Source organism: Lepeophtheirus salmonis, chromosome 3 (assembly GCF_016086655.4).
Source record: "Lepeophtheirus salmonis chromosome 3, UVic_Lsal_1.4, whole genome shotgun sequence".
Taxonomy (NCBI): domain Eukaryota; kingdom Metazoa; phylum Arthropoda; class Copepoda; order Siphonostomatoida; family Caligidae; genus Lepeophtheirus; species Lepeophtheirus salmonis.
In genome coordinates this window covers 828172-851407 of record NC_052133.2, presented here as the reverse complement: position 1 = coordinate 851407, position 23236 = coordinate 828172, and the positions used below count along the sequence as shown (strand labels likewise).

Here is a 23236-nt window from a genome sequence, read left to right as displayed (position 1 = left end):
TTTCTTTTAATTCTTGGGTCTATCTCTCAAATTCAACAAAAGATGTTCTATAATCACTGTATGTTATAATAATACGACATCTATATTGTTAAATTATTTTTAGATTAACTAGTGAGGAATTTAAAAGATTTTCATTTGAAAGGCGATATCGGAGCCAAATTAAGTTTTCTGAAATCATGTAAAAACTCTAAGCTATAGTTAACACTATAGAATATCTTAAGTCATCCCAGAAAATCACATATAACTCCCCTGTTATTGATTGAAAGTTTGGGAATAAAAACTAGGTAATGATCATAATTTATGTTACTTAAAATTGTTCAAAAATAGCTGTTTTCGACTCTCAGTTAAATAAATAATTATTTGACTAAACACCAACATTATATTTGTTATGACCCATATGTACTTAGAATGAACACTATAATGTATATATATATATATATAAACATTCATCTATTAAATTGCCTTATAACGCGCGCTTCTTCTTCAGGTAGAAAAAAACCACTAAAATTACTTTTAAACCATCCGAGGGAAAACAATTGCCGTTTAGAACGAGGAACAATAAAATAAGAACACACAATATATGTAACCCCGTCAGTCGATAAAAGAAGTTAATCATGTTACCATATCAAGGGTACGACGATCACTCCATCACCCCCACTTATAATGGAGGAATAGAAAATTATGGATTCTACCCACAGATGCATATTCCCGATTGTGCATCGCAATCTACAGAGAGCTCTTCGCCAAAGATATTTTTCAAAATCCCAAAGGTTGTGCATAATCAAAGGGATAAGTTTGAAAAGGATGAGATATTCAAAAAGAATAGTCGGGATTCAGAGGTACGTAAAGGCATAAATTCTCTCATAATATTATGCACATATATCTTAATTATATACTTATTATATTGCTTTGACTTTGTCGACTTAAATTGATTTATTACTCTGACTGACAAACTTATATGTTTGTATGTATGTATTTGAGAAAAGACGGTGTTTTCTTTATACACTTCTTCGTGTTTATGATAGTTTGACTTGGAAAATAGACACACACAAAAAATCATAATATAATCATTAACTAAACAAATACATGTATGAACTCAGTGATTTCCTACTTCAATTGAAAAATAATAAGCAATGCTAAGGAAAATAGGTTGGAAAATTGATCTGTTTTGATTTCCTTTGGCCCTCTCACATGAGCTGAACATAATTTGTTCAGGGTAGCATATATTTACTCTCGCTTTTTTAAAGTTTAAATTAAACACTTGTAGTGGAAAATTTCTTAAAGTAGTTGCTACTACTGAATTTCTTTTATTCCCAGCTTTTAAATGATATACCATAGGTATGTTCAAATTAGTGGAAAGATGTCGATGAAAATGCAGCAAATATAGCAGTTCATTACTATGACTTAAGTTAGGTGTTTATTGTTGTTTCTTTCGGTATAGACCATCAACATCACTTGTGGATAATGCCAGATATATTTTGTAAACTTGGTCATTTCTAAATATATTTTTCTCTATATCTTTTAAAAAAGTTAACCATTGACTTGCATTTTGCACCCTGTTTGCTCATTAATTTTTTTGTCAACATTTGCCTCTTGTCAAGTGCATACTATCTCAGTACAGGCCCCTTGAGCTATCGTAAAATTGTTGCCTTCGAAACTTCCATATTGCTACCCATTCTTCTCATGGACATCGTCGATTCTCTTCTATGGCGCTTGAACACTATTACGAGGTTTTCTATCCCCTCTTGAATGTCTGACAACCTTTTTAACACACATTTCCCCCTTTCATGGGTTTTTTGATCAGCTGGACGGACATATATTTACTTTTACGATGGGTCAGCAATCTTCTAATTTGACTATGGCGCTAAGATCAAATCAACTATCCGTTATACATTAATATATTTACTCCAACTGGAACATATGATATATCTAACGATACAAGTATAAAAAAATAGGCGACAATTCTTCTTTTAGGGGGAACTGTTAACACACCCACGAATGATTAAATAATGAACAAAAAAGAAGAGAGAGCACACTCATCTACCGTTTTTCCTTTTCTAATCAGTAAAATTAGTTTTTTCTTTAAATAGATCCCTTGTTTGATATATCATATACTATAAAAGCTGAGAGCCTCAAAAATTCAGTAGTACCAATTACTTTTTATGAATGTTTATAATTAGCTTTTAATTTTAATTTTTTTAAACTGAAAATAGATATGCGTCACCCGCTGCGTACAATAAACACTAATTGATGTACGTATAAATGATATGTGTACTATTCATCAACATAAGTCAAGGGAAATAAGGACATAACTTTTTTAATTTTTTATTGTGTTTGTATGAACCATAGCTAGAAAATACTAAATTCAACTTTATTTCCGTTATAGATCCGCTACACACTATATCGAGATCGACCGTACAACGAAAGACAAGCCAAATTTCAAACTGGATGTAGAGAGGGCCACACAGAAATCGTATGTGCTAGATATAACTAGGGTTGTATCGGTTATTGTTATGGGATTGGAAATCCCTCCAGTCTCCCATCGTTGTCCTGTCCCTATTATAAGTCCTTAAATACACCCTACACGTGCCCTAATTTTCACTTATCTGCTAGATTACAGTAGTAGTGGTATTTTATTTATTGAATTCGTTCAGTAAAACTATAAGACAGACATTCATAAATTTTGAGTAATAGTTTGACTTTATTCTTACGAAGGTAGGGGACCCAACCGTCCTCTTTTGCACAGATATATCCTCTTTGGGGGTGTCCTGGTATTTTTTTATATATATAATTGAAATGTCTGTTTTTACTTTAGTTTTATCATGATTCTAAATATTTTATCTCAATTTATTTTCTAAAGGCAAAGATGATATTTTCTTGGAAAAATCAATAATCACACAATACTAATTTTAAATCCCCCTTATTGATCGAATTCAGTGTTCTCTTCTTGGGAATCAAACTTTGGTTACCCTAAATTAAAGCTCACTTAAACTATTTATAATTCATATAAGCATTGTTCAAAGTCTGTACCTCAAAAGATACCTGACTGATATCAATGAAGAGGTCACGATCAAAGTTTGAACCATGGGATGGCTTTGATGCGGAGGTATTTTTAGACTTAGAATAGGACCGAACAAGACGCCAAATTTAGGGTCTGATACATCCCTTATGTACCTTCATACATATTGGTACATTTTTATCATAAAATACTTGATGAATGAATCGCTTTTCAGGCCAACTCTTCCACGGGTTTAGTGTTCGTTCTTACTTGGAATCCAATGAACTATTCCATGGCGGGCTACGATCACCGGATTTCAGATCGCATAGATGGAGTCAATTTTCATAAGGAACCAGGAAAGGTAGGAACATTACAAATTATTTCCCGTCCACAGGTCGATTATTAGATAACTCATTAATGAAATTAAATATTTAAAAAAGTAAAGTTAAAAATTCTACACTTGATTAGGATTTAACGGAATTATTGATGACTTCCGCATGAGTTTGCAACGTGACTTTGAATTGCATTACTCACTTAGGCAATCTGTTCCATCTCTAATTGAAGTATATATTTGCTGTAGTATTTAGAGTTGTGGACAATATGACCTAAAACGGGTGCAATATTTTTTCTAATTAGTAATATGATAATGTTTTTTGTTTTTAAACAGCTAGCATTCTTTTTTAACTTTTGAGGAGGGAATATAATTAGGAGTATTAAGTAATTAATAGTGCGGGATCTCATGGAGGACAGAGAGTACAGTGGAAGATTTGTTGGGAATTATATGGGTATACCCTTGTTGTACTCAGAGTAGAATAGAGGACTGTTATTTGTGTAGTTCCTTCATATATCCTTGCTACCAGTAGATAGAAATTTTACCCCTGCCATTATCATATTATTTTGATATATAATAATAATAATCCTGTTGAATTTATAAATTTTGAATTTGTCCATTTATATGGAATTCAATTGAAATTAGAATTTCATCCATTCCTTGGAATGAATAAAGAAATTATTGTGTTCATTTATGGTACTTCCGAATGTGAAATACATTATAATATATAGATATTATATACTTTTATTTTACAACTTTGACCTCCAAGACACTACACTCATGTTTTTTGATCTTTCAGACATTTTAGTCATAAAGAGTGAAATACTATAAGATATTATTCTATTTTAAATTTACTCACTCATTTTCCCATTAAAAAACATATGATCACGATGTGATTTTTATTGTATCTCGCAACATCCTTGTTTTTCGGTTCTTTTAATCATGGACACATCTGAGACCGTTATAATCTTTGTAAGACTTAACTAACTCTTTTATAGTTCGATCCGAAATGGTCTTGTACCAAAATTTGGTAATTACAAAAAAAAGAAAATCATTACATCATAAAAAAATACAATACTTTTTTTTTCTGTGTCGAAATAATGGTCCAGGTCGGTCTGCATAAAATCAATTAAGGCCAAACAAAAAAAAAAAAGAAGAACAGTATCGAACTGGGTCTCAATCCTAATAGCTCGCCATTTTTTTTTTTTTTTCCCGCAATTGTGGACATATTCTTCATTCAATGATTTAGAAAACTGTTTAAAGTACATTCGGGTACAACTAATTAAATTTTAGAAAATTAATACGAGACATGATTAGTAGAAAACTCGACAGTTGACCAAAGAATACAATGCAAATTTATATGTTAATGTAATAACAATTAAAATTTGCAAATCTTGTTGTCAATTTAACTCTTAATGCACAAAGCTTGTAAGTTTTCACTCGCATGTTAAATTTGTGTAGTTGGTAATATGAACAGAGTTTTTATTTCCTAATAATCCTATAATTGTTTTTGAATTCTTGAAAAGTAAACATTTAATTTTAAATATTGTTTTAAACATGTATTATTTTGTGGACGAACCCTTGTTGAACTCATAATAGAATTAAGGATCCAATATAAGATTAATTCCTGGTTAAGTCGTCCTAGTCAGATATGGAGTTGAATTTGTTTATATTTCAAATCTCTCCTAGCTGCTTGTACTTAACTTAATAAAATATCATAACAGCTAAGCTCATAAATAAATATGGATTGCTTGAGGGTGTTGTTATCACATTATTTCATGTTAGCTATGGACGGGATAACTTTTTGATTAACGAACAAGGATCCACGGGGAATGGTCTGGAGGGCGGTAGCCATCAAATTTATTTTTTGAAAATAGTTTTGAATTTTGAAATGTTATTCCAAAAAATTTAATATTTTAATTTTTTTAAACTATACAAAGTGTTTATAATTTACAACTCTACACAAAAAATCGTTGTCCTCCAAAATCTGTGTACAATATTATTGTATGTATATAAATAAAAATCCTTCGGCAATCACTTCTGATATTTAAATAACTATGATATAAAAGTCCATTGTTATTTCTCAGGGGTTGGAAGATACGTGATGTCTACATGATCCATGGTCTGTAGAATGTTTTATTTCTATAAAGGAAAGCTGTTATAGGAGGTAGTAGTCATGATAATAGTAATGTCTTGGGAAACTTTCTTCCATTTTATGTAAATATATTTATTTATATACGTAACTAACTAAGCGGTCGTCATTTATGTCATGGTGTTTTAAGATCATAAAAGAAACACAATACTTCTTCATTTGCAATCAACATGCAATCGACACATTATATACCGGAAAAATCCATAAATAACCGGGCCTCCTTTTAATAAAGTAAAACGCGCCTTGAATGATGTCTCGTATTCCAAATATCAATGAAGGGAGGAGAAAAATAAATCCATATAATGTGAACTAAAAATGTATGTCTCATACGTCACTTATTGTGTTGAGTCAGAATTTATTTATTCAATGCATTCCAGTCTTAAGATTGTTCCTATCTGTCCTTGTGACCAGTCCTCTTGACTTTTGGTCCTTCGGAGCTGTCAGTATTGAACTGATGAAAAAAATGAACTAAGATTGAGTGATAGTATGAATGACCAAACGCTATAAGTTTTTAGGACTGATATAAGGGACTAAGCTAAACCGGACTGAGAGTAAATTGGACGGGACTGACACAATATTCATCACTTACATTAATTTTTAAGAAAGAACAAAAGTACCGCAGGAAAATATTCAAGAATGTATTTTTTTTTTTTAAATATATAAAAGTATCCAATTTGGACTCTGGGATTATCCACATTTTTATTATTTGCAAATTTACATTGTTGATACTCGCATCAGCCCATTTTTAGATATTTGATTTGTCTTCAAATTTTGATGTCCCCTCCTTAATCGTATGGTTATGTCTGAACTGTACATAAAGGTAATATCTTTGCTAAATGAAGTCATCATAGGGATATTAGCCCGTGCAGTCATCATCCATTTATAAAAGATAAATCTTTATAAGAATCCTATATATCTTAATTAGACCTTAGTTAAAAGTAAGGGCAAGCTATTACAGAAGAAATTCAAAAGGCCATGAGCAAACTAAAAAAATATCAATACCCGCAAGATGGCGCAGATGTAAAAATGAGTGAACAAACTCCAGATGAACAACAATAAATTCAAGATGGTGTCACTATCTCTGGATATGTAAACAAACTACCGTAAGCAGTATTGTATCAGTCCCGTTCTCGTCAGTCTTGGTAGATTCCAGTTCATTGTCGCACATCAATAATAAAGCTTATAAAGTTTGGCTCTTTATGGCGTCACTCAATTTTATTATCATTATTTTTTATCAGTTCTAGTACTGACAGTCCGAAGGGCTGACTGTCTTAAAGCCCGGTCACAGGGAATGGTAGGACCAGTCCCTGGACTAGGCCAAATAAATTAGGACTCACACGACACTACTTGTAAGTAAGCAACACTCATGGCCCGTTGGTTAACGTAGGTATTTGACTATAATATTATCCCTGGACATAGAGGGAGCTTTAAAATTTGAGAGATTCAATAACAATAGACGGGATTGATTTTAAGTCTCATATTAAGGACAGATACAACCCTAATATAGATTGATTTCATGCATGCAATAACAGAAAATGGAGGCTACGCCTGTTTTCGGCTTTTATGACTAAATTAGAGGAAGGCCAAAAATCATTTCCTTCTTTTAAATGATGGTATAATAAATTACTATCTCTCTTCGTTCGTTCTCTCCCTAATAGCTCATACCGACTTTGTTTAATTCCACAAAGCGATATTTGTTATTCATTTACAACATGATTCACATGTAATGCTATTGATGTTGATAGCTTAATGATGTCATATCCTATTTCTCATGCAAGTTACATACAACAACCTTACTTGACAAATTGTAATTACATTTTTGTTCTTCTGATTTATCTACATTTTTTTGCACGGATGTTTACTTTCGCTCTTGTGATTGAGAATGACAAAATAAAATGACATCCCATGATGAGTATGTTGTCTAATTGAGGACTGACTCTTGTGCGTAGTCTGCAGAGTTTAAACGCCTTGTAAACTCATTTCCAGATGTAAGAATTTGTTTGTTTCTCTTCCTCTATAATTTGACAATAATATAGAATACATGTACATTAGGGTGAGATTAGTACCCAACAAATACTTAAACTTTGAAGAATAACGCTTATTCTTTTTTTTTTTTTGGACCTGTGAATGGTCCTAATGAACACATTTGTGCACTTTCATTGAAATATATTCATACTTGTCTCGAGCACAAAGCCGATGAAACTTGGGTAAAAGTACATAAAACTATATAAATCCCCTTTTTGGGCTTTTGAATCTATGTAATAATTTTTTTGGAAGTATATTTTAGAAAAGCGTACAATGAATAAAAAGTATTCGAAAAATGACTATGTATTACCAAAAATGGATGAGAGTATCCAAAAATGTCAATATATAAGTAATATTTTATTGGATCTGCGCAATTTAAACATATTAAAATGCTTTTCTATTTTGCATCATATTTCCAATATTTTAGAAGCTAATTTTGAGTTCTTATCTTAAATAGATATTTAGTACAAAAATATTAAGTCGCATTCAAAACAAAACAAAATATTATTTATATCGTTTTAGAACAAAAAGGGACAACTTTTTTGGGCCAAGTTGGGGAATCCGCCTCATCCTAATGTACATACCTATATATTGTATTGCACTACAAACTACTTCCAAAAATAACATTATTCTTGGAAGAGTTTTGTTTTGATACATTATGAAATAGGTATATTTATGGGTACTTAAAATACGTAGATGGTTTTGTACTACTATCTGTGTACAAATATATGTTGTTAAAAGTAAATTTGAGACTAAACAGTTGTAGAAGGAATATCTATATATAAGTGCTCTAAATATGTTTTTTTTTAACACAAATAAATTATAAGAAGTTGAGGAACGAAAATAAAATGAGTTATAACTGGGTTTGTGAAAACCGTCTAAATCCATCCTCATGAGTTTAAATTAAAAAGAAAAGTATATGTTGTAACTTTGATAGACAACATATTATCTGATGACAGAGATCACCTTAAAAACTATAGTTCTCCTTCCTTGCTTGCTAATACGTTTGAATTTTCAAAATAGGGAGAAATTATTAATAAGTTTTGTGTACAAGGGTTTTATTTCATTCGCCAAATGATTCATTTCTTATGAATACAATGTTTGAAAAACAATAAAAAATAGATATTTATTTGTAACATTTGAGAGATAAGATATCTATAGCTAGTGAGGAAAATCGTGTGTATTTTTGTAATAAAAAAAAGTCAACATGGTAACTCTTTGAAGAATATTTTTGAGGAGAGCAGTTTAGCCGTCATAACGTTTCATTAGATCAGCTGCAACCAGCTGTGACAAAGGAGAAGGAAATAAACAAGGGCATTGTATGTTCAAGATAATTTTTTTTAATGGTCCTTTAATTGGTCAGATGGAGTTGCATTGATTAAGTATAACTAAGTATTATAGTATTATTACAATTACTCCTTCCTACACAGGAATTGTCTTTGAAGTACATATACATTAAGAATATTTCCTTCTCAATGAACGATCGAAGCGCAAACCTACGCACATTGAGTTCAAGATAATAATTTATTCCAGGCACATTGTCCCTGAGCTATGTTGTTCCATTAAATGATGTTTTCTATAGCACTTTGAATTGATATTTTGGTCGAGACTGTGTTGTCTGAGAGTGGATAGAAATTTAATTTTCAAAGCGAGAACCGATTTTTTCACCATGAAAGTTGAAAATATATGAAAAACATTCAACTTCATATGACGTTATTGTACTCAATTTTAACGATTTGGACCAATTCATGATTAAATCAAAAACTCATTGATTTAATCAGTTTACTCCGAATTTTAAATGAGGCTGAATATATATATATATTTTTTTTTTTTTTTTGACACCCATCTGGATTAAATTTTCTATGGTACTGATTTGGTGCTATGTTGGTCATTATTTAGGACGGAGGACGGCAGTTCAATCCATTCCTACTTTTAGGGGTCTTAACAGAAGTTAAAGTGGATCCATCAAAACATAATTGAGTGGATTTTTCCTTTTTTTCATAATTATGTTCTATATTATAATTAATTATATAACTAAGTAAAAATACAATCTGTTTGTTTGATATTACATTATAGTAAAGAGATGAATATTTTTTGAAAGATATCTGCACTGCCTTTAATACTTATCTCATATATCGTATTTGGCTTAATTAACTATCGACATTTTCGGGTAAAATTCCAAGTACATATCCCAAGACTGGCAGGGACGGAATAAATAAGGACTGGTCTAGATAGAACTTGTTTAAAAAACTGTATAGGCTTACCTAAAAAAACAAAAACTTATAACGGTCTCAAATGGGTCTAGGATCACAAGACCGAAACCCAACACATCTATGTAATATGTTTGTTTCTCATTCTTTATGTACTTTTTGGAGGTACCTATTCAGTCAATCATATGTAGATCCTCAATAGAACAACTGTTCTTTTCATCATCCTCAAAATGTCATGATCTACATAGCAGTTGGAAAAAATATCATTTCAATAAGTTAAAAGATCTTAAATGACATGATAGCGTGTTTCGATAAATTGAATATAACTATATATATATATAAAGTAATTATAGGGTCTGAATCAAGGTGATAATAGTTTGAAGGTACAATTGAAATTAAAATTACATATAGTATGATTTGAAGGAAGGAAAAACTATTTAAATTTTTTGTTTTTTTTGTTATGAAAACCGCAACTTTGTTTCCCTCAAAATAAGTTTTATTTTTTGGTTTCAACATCCTCCAGATGTTGTAAAATCTATTTATATATTCTTATACAATGGTATATCTATCTCCAAGAGGTTAAGAACTTATTTACTTATTTCGTATGTTTCTAGGCACACATAAGAGCTTCATTGATCATAAATGGTGTATGCGTTCGTTTTCGAGGTTGGATAGATTTGGATCGGTTGGAAGGGATTGGAGCTTTGGAGTTTGATGAGGAAATGGCTCGAGTAAGATAATATTTCCTTTTAAATTATAGAGTTGTGTATCTTTTTTATGAGGAGGAATATTCATGTGTGTGTAGTCTCAACGAAAAATGTAATTTGAAGTTTGGTAATTGCTACCTCTGGTATATTGGCTGATCTTTTCTTGAGTGGTGGTCCCCTTTTTCTTCTCTCCTTGGGAAAATATATTATTCCACTACATTTCACCAGGAAAGATTAAATCTGTAATTCACTTCATCTTGGACTAAGTTTATCTTCTTTTTTTTTTTTTTATAAAGTCCCTAATTTTATAAAAGTACTGATTTGTTACAAGTATGTACTTGAAACGACTCATCTTAGGATGAAAAAGATGGACAAAAATGAAAGAAAACACATACATATATAGTGTAATGTATCTTATTCCAATATACCAATATGCTTGCTATACATAAATTGTGAGAGTATCCTGTTTCCTTTCTTTAAAAATAGTAATAAAAAATGATATTTATTATGTTGTTTATTAGGGATATTTTAAAGTGTTCTTAGAATTTGATATAAAGAAGTATCTCTGTGCAGTAGATAAGTGTTGTATAGATCAATGATTCCAGAAACGTCTTCAGGATTATATTATGAGGGGAACTTGGTTTTTGGATTTTTTGGATTTTTTAAATTATATTTCAAATATAAGAATTTTTTGGAATAAAATATCCAATATTAAATTTTTGGAAAAGTAATTTAAAACTCTTTAGCTATTCTCAGAAAATTTAATTTTTTTGATAAAAAATTTCAAAAATCCAAAGCTGTTTTCAAAAAATTTCAAAAATTAAATTTGAAATATAAATTTTTTGAAAAAAAATTTAAATTATAAAATTTTTGGGCGATAAATTTCAAAAGCTATTCAAAGAAAATTAAATTTTTTGGAAAAAAAAATCTAAAAATCAAATTAAATTTAATTTAATTAAATCTAATATGCAATTTTTTAAAAGAAAATTTCAAACATTAAATTTAAAAAAAAATTCCAATATTAAATTTAAAAAAAAAATTCAAATGTAAAATTTAAAATAAAAATTCAAGTATTAAATTAAAAAAAAAAAATTCAAATAATAAATTTTCTATTGAAATAAAAAATTCCTTAACTAGGGGGGAAGGGGTACAGCCCTTGTGGACGACCCTGGATTTCCAATCTGATAAAGCATCGACATGTTCAAGTTCCACCATTATGTAATTATAATTTGGTATTATTTGACAGAAATTTTTGCAAAAATATGTATTTAAATAACTTTTTTTTTATATACAAAAAGACAATTTTGAAATGGGACTTTTACATTGCTTCGATAACCAAATTTGATCATGTTCCTGCTCCCATGCCAATTTTGATATTTGTTTAAATTTTTACATGAACATATTATATACAAACTCAATATTATTTGCTGTATTTGAACTTTAAATCGTATTTTGATATCATCAATTTCAGTTGGTGAGGCATGTTCTTAACAGGCTTCCCCGTCTTTTTTTCATTATTCTCACAACGTGTCTACTTATAAACTCTTCTTAAAAAATAATTTTCACATTATGACGTCTCAGTATCGTTTATGATCAGTGTTCCAAAATAGCCGATTTTTATCAGGTTCAGTTAACCTTAAAAAGTGGGCTCCTAAGGATTTAATCCCTTTTTTTTAATTAATATAAATTATAGTGCTCATATCAACGCATACGTTTATCATACTGTTGCAATATTGAGAAAAAATATCCCAGCTTGCTTTTATGCTATCGCCACCCATCTTACCAAGAAATATACTTTGAAATCCATACAGGTGAAGTATATTTCCTTTTTATGAACGTCCGGTACTCAAACCTACACATATTGAGTTCAAGAGAATAATCTATCCCGAGCATGTGGTCCATTGAGGTACGTTGGTCCTTGTACCGCCAGTCCTTCGGACTGGCGGTACAAGAGCTGAATAAAAAAGAACAAACATAGTTGAGTGACGTCATAATAAACTGCGCTGTGTAAGTTTTTAGGACTGATACAAATGACTGAACCGTATCTGACCGAGACTCAGGACTGCACGGTACTGCAGTCCTGAGTCTTAAATGAGGACTGACACAACACTAACTATGAATGCTCTAATTTATTTATTTTTACTCATGGCAATCCCTTCTAAATAAAGTTTGCAACCACGGATGCAATAAATATTTGAAAGGAAAAAAGGAAAACCACTACATCCCATGTACAATACAACTAACATATTGTACTATCTTTCTTAAATTGTTTTGTTTCCTGAAGTTTACGTAGATTAGTATTATAATTTGTTAACATAAGCGGTTTCACATTTGCCTGATAATTAATATCATATTCATGCAAATTTTGATTTTTTTTAACAACGTGAGATCCTAAATTACATACAAACGTGATGGTCCGAATCATAATAAATGGCCTTAGAAGGATCGAGAGGGCAATTTCCCCCTTTTTTCCTACTCTCATATTTAGCGTTGTAAAAATGTGATCTTAGACAGGCACGAGACTTTATGTAGTTGCAAGATGAGCAGTGTGTTTTTATTTTCCATAGCCATGTCTCAACTTTTGAGAAGGGGGTAGCATTTAAATATAAAGTGGGTGTTCTCACAAATGAGAAGAATAACACTGAGGATTTGTTGGAGAGTTACAAGAGTAAGTCTTGTTGGATTTCGAGTTGCCATTGAATTAATTCCTGCCTATGTCCATACTACAAGGTACGGAGTCGGATTTGTGTTTATTTTCTTCCTCGCCCTCACATACCTACTTAAAACTAATCAAATAAAACATCCTGGCTGCTAAGCTTTTCTCAATTTATCTATTTTACATACTGCCAGGGCATTTATTTTACAACTCTACTCATGTTAGTGAAATAATTCAAGTTGTTAGTCATACTTTTCAACATTTTGACAGATTTTATTTTTACAACGTCTACCAGGAAACGTATTTATTCTCCCTTCAAATTCCAATAAAACCCGTACTTTTTAATGCAGAGTGTTAAAATTTGACTGATTATTTTTAGTACAGAAACTAAGAATAACATAAAAAATATGACATCACAAAAGGTATTTTTAGAATAAAAGGAAGGTAACAAATTTAAAGCATTCTTCTTAGATCTGGATTCTTATAAAATTGGAAATAGTATTCCTTTTTGCGTTGGAGTGTTTAAACTTCCAAGGAATTATTCAAGTTAGGATTTGAAAGTAAAGTAAGGGGGGAGGGGGGGTTCAACATGATACAAAAATATGATAACTTTGATCTATCAGTATCAAGTTTGACATGTAGTCTTAAATATGTACAACGAACAATGTGGGAAGAGAAGCACCTTGAGCAAAAGTTCAACTGTTTCCTAAACTAACTATAATCATGATAATTAATATTGATTTAATTATAATTATCTCATTAGTTCACACTCGACGACTCATTACTTTTCACTCATCACCTGAAAAAAGTCAAAACTTGGATACGATTTAAGTGTTATGAACAAAAATGAAAAAAATAATATAATAAAGTGTCCACTTTTTTTAAGTTGATACCAAAAAATGTATTATTTTCCAAAGCTGTTATCATTATTCTTATATTGATGATATAAGATGTAACTTATAAGTAGAGTAGAGTAATTTGTAATGAAAAACTACCTTAAAAAATTTAAAAAAGAAAAACCGTTGCTGCGGATGTTCTTTCTTCTTTTTTGTTTATTATTTAGTAGGTTATTGTTGTGGAGTTAACTTTTCCCTCTGAATTATGCATTATTGTCTATCTTTCGTCTAAATTGATTTAAAAATCCATGATAAAATAAATAAATGACTAAATTTAAATATAATTCTAATATTTTCATGCCCTAACGTTATTTTAAATGTATTTAATAGCAGTAATTCAGTGTCCTACCCCAAAATCATATAACAGGCAAGGGATATAAAAAGGGGTTGCTTGATACATAAACGGACTTGTGTTTATTTCCTTCCTCTCATAGCTGCTTGGAACTATTTTAATGAAACGTCATCACAGCTATCCTGCTCGGTTATAGATAATTTTTCCACAAACATTTTCACCGCCGGTAATTTTGCAGCTCGTAAATGTGCCTCAAGGAAATTGTACCACACGACATATTAGACGCCTTTTTATTCTCTTATAATGTCGGTTCGAATTTAATTTTGGGTATTAATTATTTCATCACTATTTTCCTTTTTTTTATCCTAGCTATATAATTAATCTGATCTGATCGTTATAATTTGAAGTAGGACACTCCTCAAAATGAGTTAACTCTCTGTATAGTCTCAGTAAGGGCCGTTTCCACAGGAAGGAGAGACAACTCATGGATTATATGAGTTGGAAATAATGGGACGTCATTCGGAAAATGTGAATTATTTATACGTAATGCCTATGATAAAATTAAATGTGTTACCCAAAAAGGTCATGGTATATTTTAGTAGCAGAAAAATAGAATACTATTTTACTATAATATTTTTTTAATAAAAAAATGTATTATTCCCTACAAAACCAACATTAAAGGAAATATGGACACAACTAAATTGAGGGAGGGAGGCCCCTTAAAATTATTGCATATTAGAGTCGGAAAAATGGGATGTCAGGCGGAAAATTTGAAGGGAAAAAAATCATACCTGAAGGTCATATTCATTGGGAACCCCTTCAAAGAAAATACTTGGGAACAGCCCTGATCTTAGGGTTAGGAAACAGTAGGCAGGTACAATAACAAAAGATAATCAGTAAATTATGGTGTAGCCCCTCTCATCGACAAAGAACCAAAGCTATGAACCATGTGATATTTTTTGAAATATAGGTGACTACACGATAACTTTTTTATCCGCTAGGAGCATGTAGTATAATCAAAAGTTACTCTATTATAACCAACTACGCAGTCTCCATAAATTCATCCTTTTAACTGAATTAACAAGATGAATTCTATAAAGGTAAAAATAAGTTGCATACCCATCATCAGTAGAATTGTAGAAAATATGAGACGGGTATTAAAAAAAAACGAAAATCAACAAGGTAATCCTAATAACTTGAAGAATATTTAGGAGAAGAGCAGCTTAGTAGTCTTCATGGTGTTTGATTATATTAGCTGTGAACACCAAGAAAGGGAAGGTCATGGACATAAATCCCACATCGTATCTTACAAGGATATAGGCAGGAATTCTTCAAATATCGAGCCTCAATTCTAGTCTGAGTCCAACAAGTACTTAACCTTATAACTCTGCAACAAATGCAGTAGTAGTAGTTACTTTACATTTAGATGTTCTCTCATCAAGAATACACGAATAATGATGACAGCTTTGAACAATTTAAAACATTGGAACTAAAAAAAGTATCGTACTCATCTAAGGCAGGGGTGTCCGCAGGATTATATTTATATATATATATAGATATTTTTTTTGGCAGAAGGGCTTGATTTTTTTTCAAAATTTTTACTCAACTGTATAATTTGGATTTTTCTTCCAGATGGATAATTTTTCAAAAATTCCTTAATTTAGGGGGGTGAGGGGGCTACAGCCCACTCCCTGTGGACACCCCTGTAAGGTCATACTTTGTACTACTCTAATCATTAGATAAATGACAGAAAATGAATTAGTCACGTAATCTGTGGTATCATAAAAGCGACATCTGTCGTGGGAAAAAGATATCAATAACGTTGCAAAAAGATGGAAAGTTTAACATAAATGAGTTAAATGTACTATGTGTGCATTGTAGACATATAAAATGTCATCATTTTTCTTTTCCTCAATGCGAAGAGAATTACTATCAATGACATTTAAATTAACATACACTGTTGTGACTTTTCAAGATATATATCTTTTTTTCTTTAAAAAAATAAATAGAAGACAGAAATGGCTCAAGACAATCATATATCATTTTAAAAATATGCTACTCATTATTGATGAATAAAGTTTTTCCTTCTATAAATTCAGTAAATCTTCCTTTGTACAATTCATCGGGGTTCAAACACTTTATACTGTCAAACCTGTATTAAATACCCAGGAGAAACAGACTAGACTCGGAATAGGCAACTGGCGTCCCAGGGACCGAACACTGGCCTCGTCATCACTCAGTCCGTCCCGAATATAGATCAATATAATATATTAATTCTACTGTTGACCGATGGAGGGTGCCATACGCAAATAATAGCGGGCTTACTTTCGCGTTAGAAAAAAAAATGTCAAGATCCATGGCCACTAGCAGCACAAAAAGAGAAAACTTGACTGAGAAAATCGCACATTTCAGCCAAAATGGGAAGAAGAGTACCTCTACACCAATTTCAAAGGGAGACCAATATGTCTAGTTTGCTTGGAGACATTTTCAGCCCTAAAAGATTACAACCTAAGTCTCCATCACAACACCTTGCATAAGGTTTAAATATGAGAGTAAACTGGAGCCACCAGAGCCACGGTAGTAGCAGACCTCAGATCTAAAGTATGTCAACAGCAGGATTTTTTTTCCAAAACCCAGGCCCTGTCAAGAGTAAGCCACCATAGCGTCTTATGATGTGGAACTCAAGCTTGCAAAGGTAAAGAAGCCACTGTGGGATGGAGGAGTGGTCAGGACACTTTTTCGAAGCAAATATTTTGTCTTTGTTGCTTATGAAGGAAATGTAAAAATACCATAACCATATACATATAAAATGTGTTCTTGTTGAAAATCATTTTAGCGTCTATCATATCCGGTTATTTGAAGTGTGTGCTCATGTGGCCCTCCAATCATAGTGCTAAATAAAAATTTGCTCTCTTTGTCATTTAAGTTGACCATCCCTAGACTAGACCAAGATAAATAGGGAGGGAAAGACATAAATGTAGGCATAAATGTGCATGCATATTTTATTTATTACTCATCATCCAGACAGGGTCTAACCCTAAGTCTATAGCTGGACACTCCTTCTTTGTATTTTACTCAATTGTGAATGTAATTTAAAAAAAAGTTACCTTTAGAAGTAAGTTCATCTATGAACCTATGTAATCATTTGTGTGACCACTGTCCGGAGATTACATCGTCATGCTTAATAGAGTTGGTTTATCTAATGCCATTTCTGCAGTAGAACTGAATATGCCCGCTTAGTGCGGTGACATGATTAAATCAGGTGACTGGTAAAACAGGTATGCCCAGGGGATTCCGCAAAAGGCGGGATGGAGGGGATGTAGCCCCCCTAAACAAGGAATTTTTGCAAATATTTTTGGTCAGGATAAATAAATTTTACTCGCAAATAGGGGTAAAAATTTTTAAACCTCATTCATTTCATTTCCTAAAAAAGGTCAGTTGGACAAATTATGAAGGTGAGGAAAAAATTAATATTTGAAAATTTTGGGAATAGGCATGGATTTTTCAAAAAAAAAATTTTTTTTTTGAAAATAGCTAAGGATTTTTTGATTTTATTTTTACTTTTGGATTGTTGTTTTTTTCAATCAAGCACCCTTGTCATCATTCTTCATATTGTCATAGTTACTATGTTGATTTTCGGTTTTCTACGCAACAAGGAATAGGTACTAAAGACAATATATTTTCTTTTTAAAGAGCTTTATCAGGGTTGTTGCTAGATGTAACTTTGAATTATTATATTTTTTCCCAACTCTAATATGAAATGACTTTCAAAAAAATATATTTTTTGAATTTTCAAAAAAATAAGTTGAATAATCTTTATAGAATGACGGTGTTTTCTTGGAAAATACTGGGTTTTTTTAAAGAAAAGGCCAATCCTTCATATGGTATTTTTAATAAATTGTGTCCATTTCTCATTTAGTGACTTTTTTTCTATTTCAAAATGGCTTCTTTTCTTTAAATGTATCATTTTTTTAGTATGTCCCGCTGCTTTGCCTGACACTGGCTTCGGAAAAAAGGTACTAGGTGTACTTGTGCTACGGCAACCTTTACAAATCCATCAGATGTCCACTATTTTTGTATATTTATTTGAAAATTTATGTTCTGAACTATTTTTGATTAAAAACAACTTCTTTTTTTTTTTTAAATAAATTTAGTACCATAATGGAAGGGGTTAAAAATTTACACTAATAGTATTGTCTGATGACAAAATAAAATACTATATTATTTACTTATATTATTTGTTTGATCGAATTTTCTCCTAAATTGGCTCCTCTGTGACGTAATCAAAATAAGTAAACAAAAGCAAGAAATCTCTTATCGACACACCTTATGCCGGGTGTACCACTAATGAACGTGAGCAAACTTTTGCCCCTCCTGAGTCTCAATTAAGTCAAACGTGATTTATTACTTAAAATGTATTTATTAAGCACACAATAACAGATATTGTTTATGAATTTAACCTCCATTCCTCTCAATGACTGTCTTCAAGCGCGACCACGGAAGCTAGAGAACACTCTGGCAATGTAGTCCCTTCTCATAAGCTTCCACTCATCTCCACAGAGGACTTCAAGTCGGTAACTTTTTAAATTTTTTTAAAAGTTTAATTTGATCCTTGCATTAGCCACTTCCTCCGTCTTTTCAAATGACTTGGAAGGAGATGATGCTTCAGGTAATTTAAGAGGCATTTTACCCACTCCAAATGGACATCTTGTTGCTGTCGAGTCATTAATGGTCTTTCCACAATCCCCTTGGACTTTCCTCCGACGGCTTTGATCGCCCTGAACACGGGGGAGGGAGCCACTGACTTCTTTTTAGCAAATTTGGCCATTGACATGGTAAGGTTGGCCTCAACCGCTTTCTTGGCCACTTCTGGGATAAAAATTGGCAGGCTTTCCACTACTGGGTTCAGTTTTAAGATTTATGCTCTCTTTCATGAGCTTTTTGACCAAGTAGACGGTGTGCCTCCCGATTCCAACAATCATGACTATTTCAGATGTGCTGTGGTAGGCGCAAATCAAAGACGCAATCTGATTTATTTTTGCTTCCATTTTTGCGTACAGAAATGATAAAGGCGTTTGCAATAGCTCATTCGAAAGCTTAAAAAGTCAGATGTCGCGTTAAACATCGGAAATTTATAAATTAAAATCACTATACCTCGAAAAGTTAATCTATAGTAGTGGTACATCCATTTCGCACAACCTGGTATATTGTATAGCTACCTTGCGTATGATGAACTCAAAGGGGGTATCAGTGTATTACGGTGGATTTCAAATTTTTTGTTATTAATTTATATCAATGAAGGACTTCAATTAAATATCTACTGCATATAATCTGAATATTTAAAGAAATACGAGAGAAAATGCGATGTTAGTAATTTTCGTGCTTACAAAAATTAATTAATCACGGAGTTTTCTCTACCTCAAACAATAAACATTTTCAATCAGAGAACCTCATTATTTTGAAATAAGGATAGATGAGGTTTTAAAATTATAATAAGCAAAGTTATTGGAAAAAGAAATAACATGCACACGCATAATAGATGTAGTAACCCGTCTTAAGTCCATGCTGGACTCAGTCTAGAGTTGAAGTTCAACATCAGATTAATTCCTACTTGTGGACTTCTCTCACTTTATAGGTGTTTGTAGGTGATAAAATAAATCGTCATGACGGCTAAACTGCTCTTTTACCAAACATTCTTCAAAGTGTCAGGTATACTAGCTTAATTTTCAGCTCTTTTTTTATTTGTAGAATGTGTTTACGATTTCAAACTCAAAGTTTGAATCATCCATGAACAGGAATCCCATTCAATGTACAATTTAAAAGTCTTACAGATGCAAGACATCCCTAATAAAATTAAAATATATAAAAGGCTGATTTAGAAGGAAAAAATATAGCATCAACGATATTATCATCATTATGATTTTTATTACAACATCAATCGTTATCTCCTTAAAGACCATAATTCCCTATAACCTGAATTCCCATAAAAAGGCATTAAAGGGAAAATTGAATACTTATATTTAAGAGCTTTTTATATGCTGTTAGTATTAATATTATTATTTCTACGTAATGGTTTTTATTCCTTTCCCTAACTATCCTTAAATTGGATATTTATTTATTGCTTCCCAATTTTGACAATTTATTTATGTAATATATTGAATATTTTGTCCTTGAATGGCACTTGAACTATTGTGGTTTTTCACCCACTCTTGAACCTTTTTTTTTTCTTCATTTGCTTGCATACTCTACATAAGTTGAGTTAAATTATAAGGATTTTTTTTTAAATCCCTTAAAAAATCCCCACTCCTTCAATTTTATTTTATTAACAGTCATTGAGCACTTACTAACTTATACGGACCATTTTACAATTACAAGGAGCAATAAATGTCTCAAAAAATTTTACTCTCCAAGAATTACTCGTAGTAGCATCTATATTTTTAGCCAAAAAAAAAAGATATCAAATTATGTTTTTATAAATGTTAATGATGTATGTCTAATACATGTCGTTACCTTTATTATATCTCACAAACTTTCATCCAAAAAGAAACAAAAAAAGGTCTGAAAATAATCTGGTTTCTAGACAATTCTTCTCAACTATGTAATTAAGTATTCTTAAACAATTGTTAAGAGTTAAAAGCTTAACACAAGCTAATTTAAATTCAACCAATAAACGTTCAGAAGACTGATAAGGGGACAATTGACAGATAACTATCAGACACGAAATTTTAAATTTTCGTCACCTTTACTGTTTATTACAACCTTTCCGACGAAAAGAAACGGGAAAAAGGCACAAAATCAATTGGTAGTAGTTAATCAATTCTTCTCAACTATGGAATTATTATTCAACAATTCTTAGTAATTGGGGACAGCTGCTTGACTATAGATAATTCGAATTCAACCAATCAGCTTTCAAAAACTGATTAGGGGTAATAAGTAGAAACATCGACCCCTGACAACAAAATACAGTTTAAATTTTTGTGTTGCTGAAGTAAATTGATAACTATTGGATGTACAAAGCATAACTGTAAATCAAAAATGTACCCCATCAGTCCCAAGTTTTATTATATGACCAGGGGAGTCCTAAAAAAGAAATTAGAAATTTAGTCCTTTCATAGGATTTTTTAGTGTATATTACTTTAATTGAATTCAAATGCCACTGTGTATCCTTTACATCAAGTAGTATTCAATCCCAGTATTAAGTCTTTTTTAATTCTTTGTACATTTAATGTAGTAAAAATATCCAATTTCCTTCACTAATTAAGCAATTTATATCGCTCTATTGATTCATAATACCAGTCATTTTAACTACATTTAAGCTATTGTTTCATTATGATTAATGAAAATGACGTATTTACATATGGAAGTTCTTTAATGTGCGATACAAAATTTAATATTTCCCCATTAGTTGTCATGATAAAAGTCAAAATTAAGCCTTCGATCCATAAGTCATAAGATTACAATGCATTATCTTATTTTATATACATATTTATCACACGTAACTATAAATTATTCCTTTAATATGGCTATATTTCATTTTTTCATATAGACCAAACATGGACCATGCTCCACATTCGGACCCCCCAAAAAAAAAAAAAAAAAAAATATCTTTATAGTACCAGAGTTATGAAGCAGTAACTAAGTACTTTTTTTGCCTTCACATATGTGTCGCCCTTTGACTTCTTCAAAAATTTATTTTCTGTACCCTTTATAGTTTCAGGGCTCCCAAAATTTAAAGATCCTTAGTAGCTTTTAGGCAGGCATCAGTTATACCGGAATGTATTTTCGAGTAGAAAGGGGGGATTATATGACGGTGATTATGTCATAGTTACGCAACTTAAGAATGTTGCTGCTATATAACTATTGTATTTTGTCTATAAAATTGAGAACCAATGGCTGCTTTGCTTCTATGGTTCCTTCAACCTTCAGGTTTTGTTAGGCCAGAATTATATGAACTGGCTTATTTTTTGTTTTTAAAGTTTTAATGATAGTGATAATAAAACACATTTAGCCTAATTAACATTTTTTTCTTCATACATTTCCCGTTGTGCCACAGTCTCCTTTTCCTGCTCACTGTTTGTGAGGTAGGAAGTTTGAGTGTCAAATTTTAGTAGCCCGAGTGAAAAAGTACATAGTTACGCTAGTGATTTTGCAAGTCCTGATTATTTAAATTAAGATCTCCTATTATTATAGTCCGATGTTTTTTATTTAAATACATCCATATAATATCTCTCAACCTCTTCAAATCATTTATCATTTCAAATTATATTCTTATTTCCTTTATTCCTTAGGTAGAAGACGAAATCCTTCAAAGAGATATTACATTATATGATTATAAATTCAAGAATTTAGATAAAAATGGAATGCTGGCCAATCCACACGATTTAGAAATCCAAGAACGTTCGCAACCACAAGGCAAAAAGATTCATTGAACAGCATTTATTTACATACTATTATTTATATTGTGCTGCAGGAACCACCAAAGACTAGTCTATATATTAATAATAAATAAAAGATTTCAAAAATAACGTCGTTTTGTTTTCTTATTCAAATTATATAAAATATTAAGTTTCAAATTAATTTTTTAGAGGGTTAATATTATTTTACGCTGATGTCAATAGTTGTTTTTATGAATTGAACAAGTTTCATGGTATTTCAAAGCACTAAAACACCAACTGGATCCATTTGAATCATTTTTAAATTTGATTATTTGTCATACGTCCTTAATTGTTCGAAAACAACTTTCTATTTATAATTTTCTGACTTTTTTTGTTCTTCTAAATTTTTAATGATGGTCAAGTTTTTTATTTCCTTAGTCTAATATTATATTCTACATATCTATAAACACAAAGACATAGCATATAAGTTTAACACCAATGATCACATTGACCTTGTATGAGCTTATACACTTATTTCAAAACTTACAACCTATTATAGAATATATATAGTAGTAGAAGTTCCATTATGAACAA

General features: G+C 31.2%; 1 protein-coding gene across 1 annotated transcript; it reads left to right on the top strand.

Moving 5' to 3' along the window:
- Window positions 1–569: 569 nt before the first annotated feature.
- LOC121114504 (core-binding factor subunit beta) lies at window positions 570–22792 on the top strand. The gene is made up of 5 exons (XM_040708493.2): window positions 570–839; window positions 2387–2473; window positions 3234–3359; window positions 10331–10447; window positions 22556–22792. The coding sequence occupies exons 1-5, from the start codon at window positions 615–617 to the stop codon at window positions 22694–22696; spliced, it is 696 nt and encodes a 231-aa protein (XP_040564427.1). The 5' UTR covers window positions 570–614; the 3' UTR covers window positions 22697–22792.
- Window positions 22793–23236: the final 444 nt, after the last annotated feature.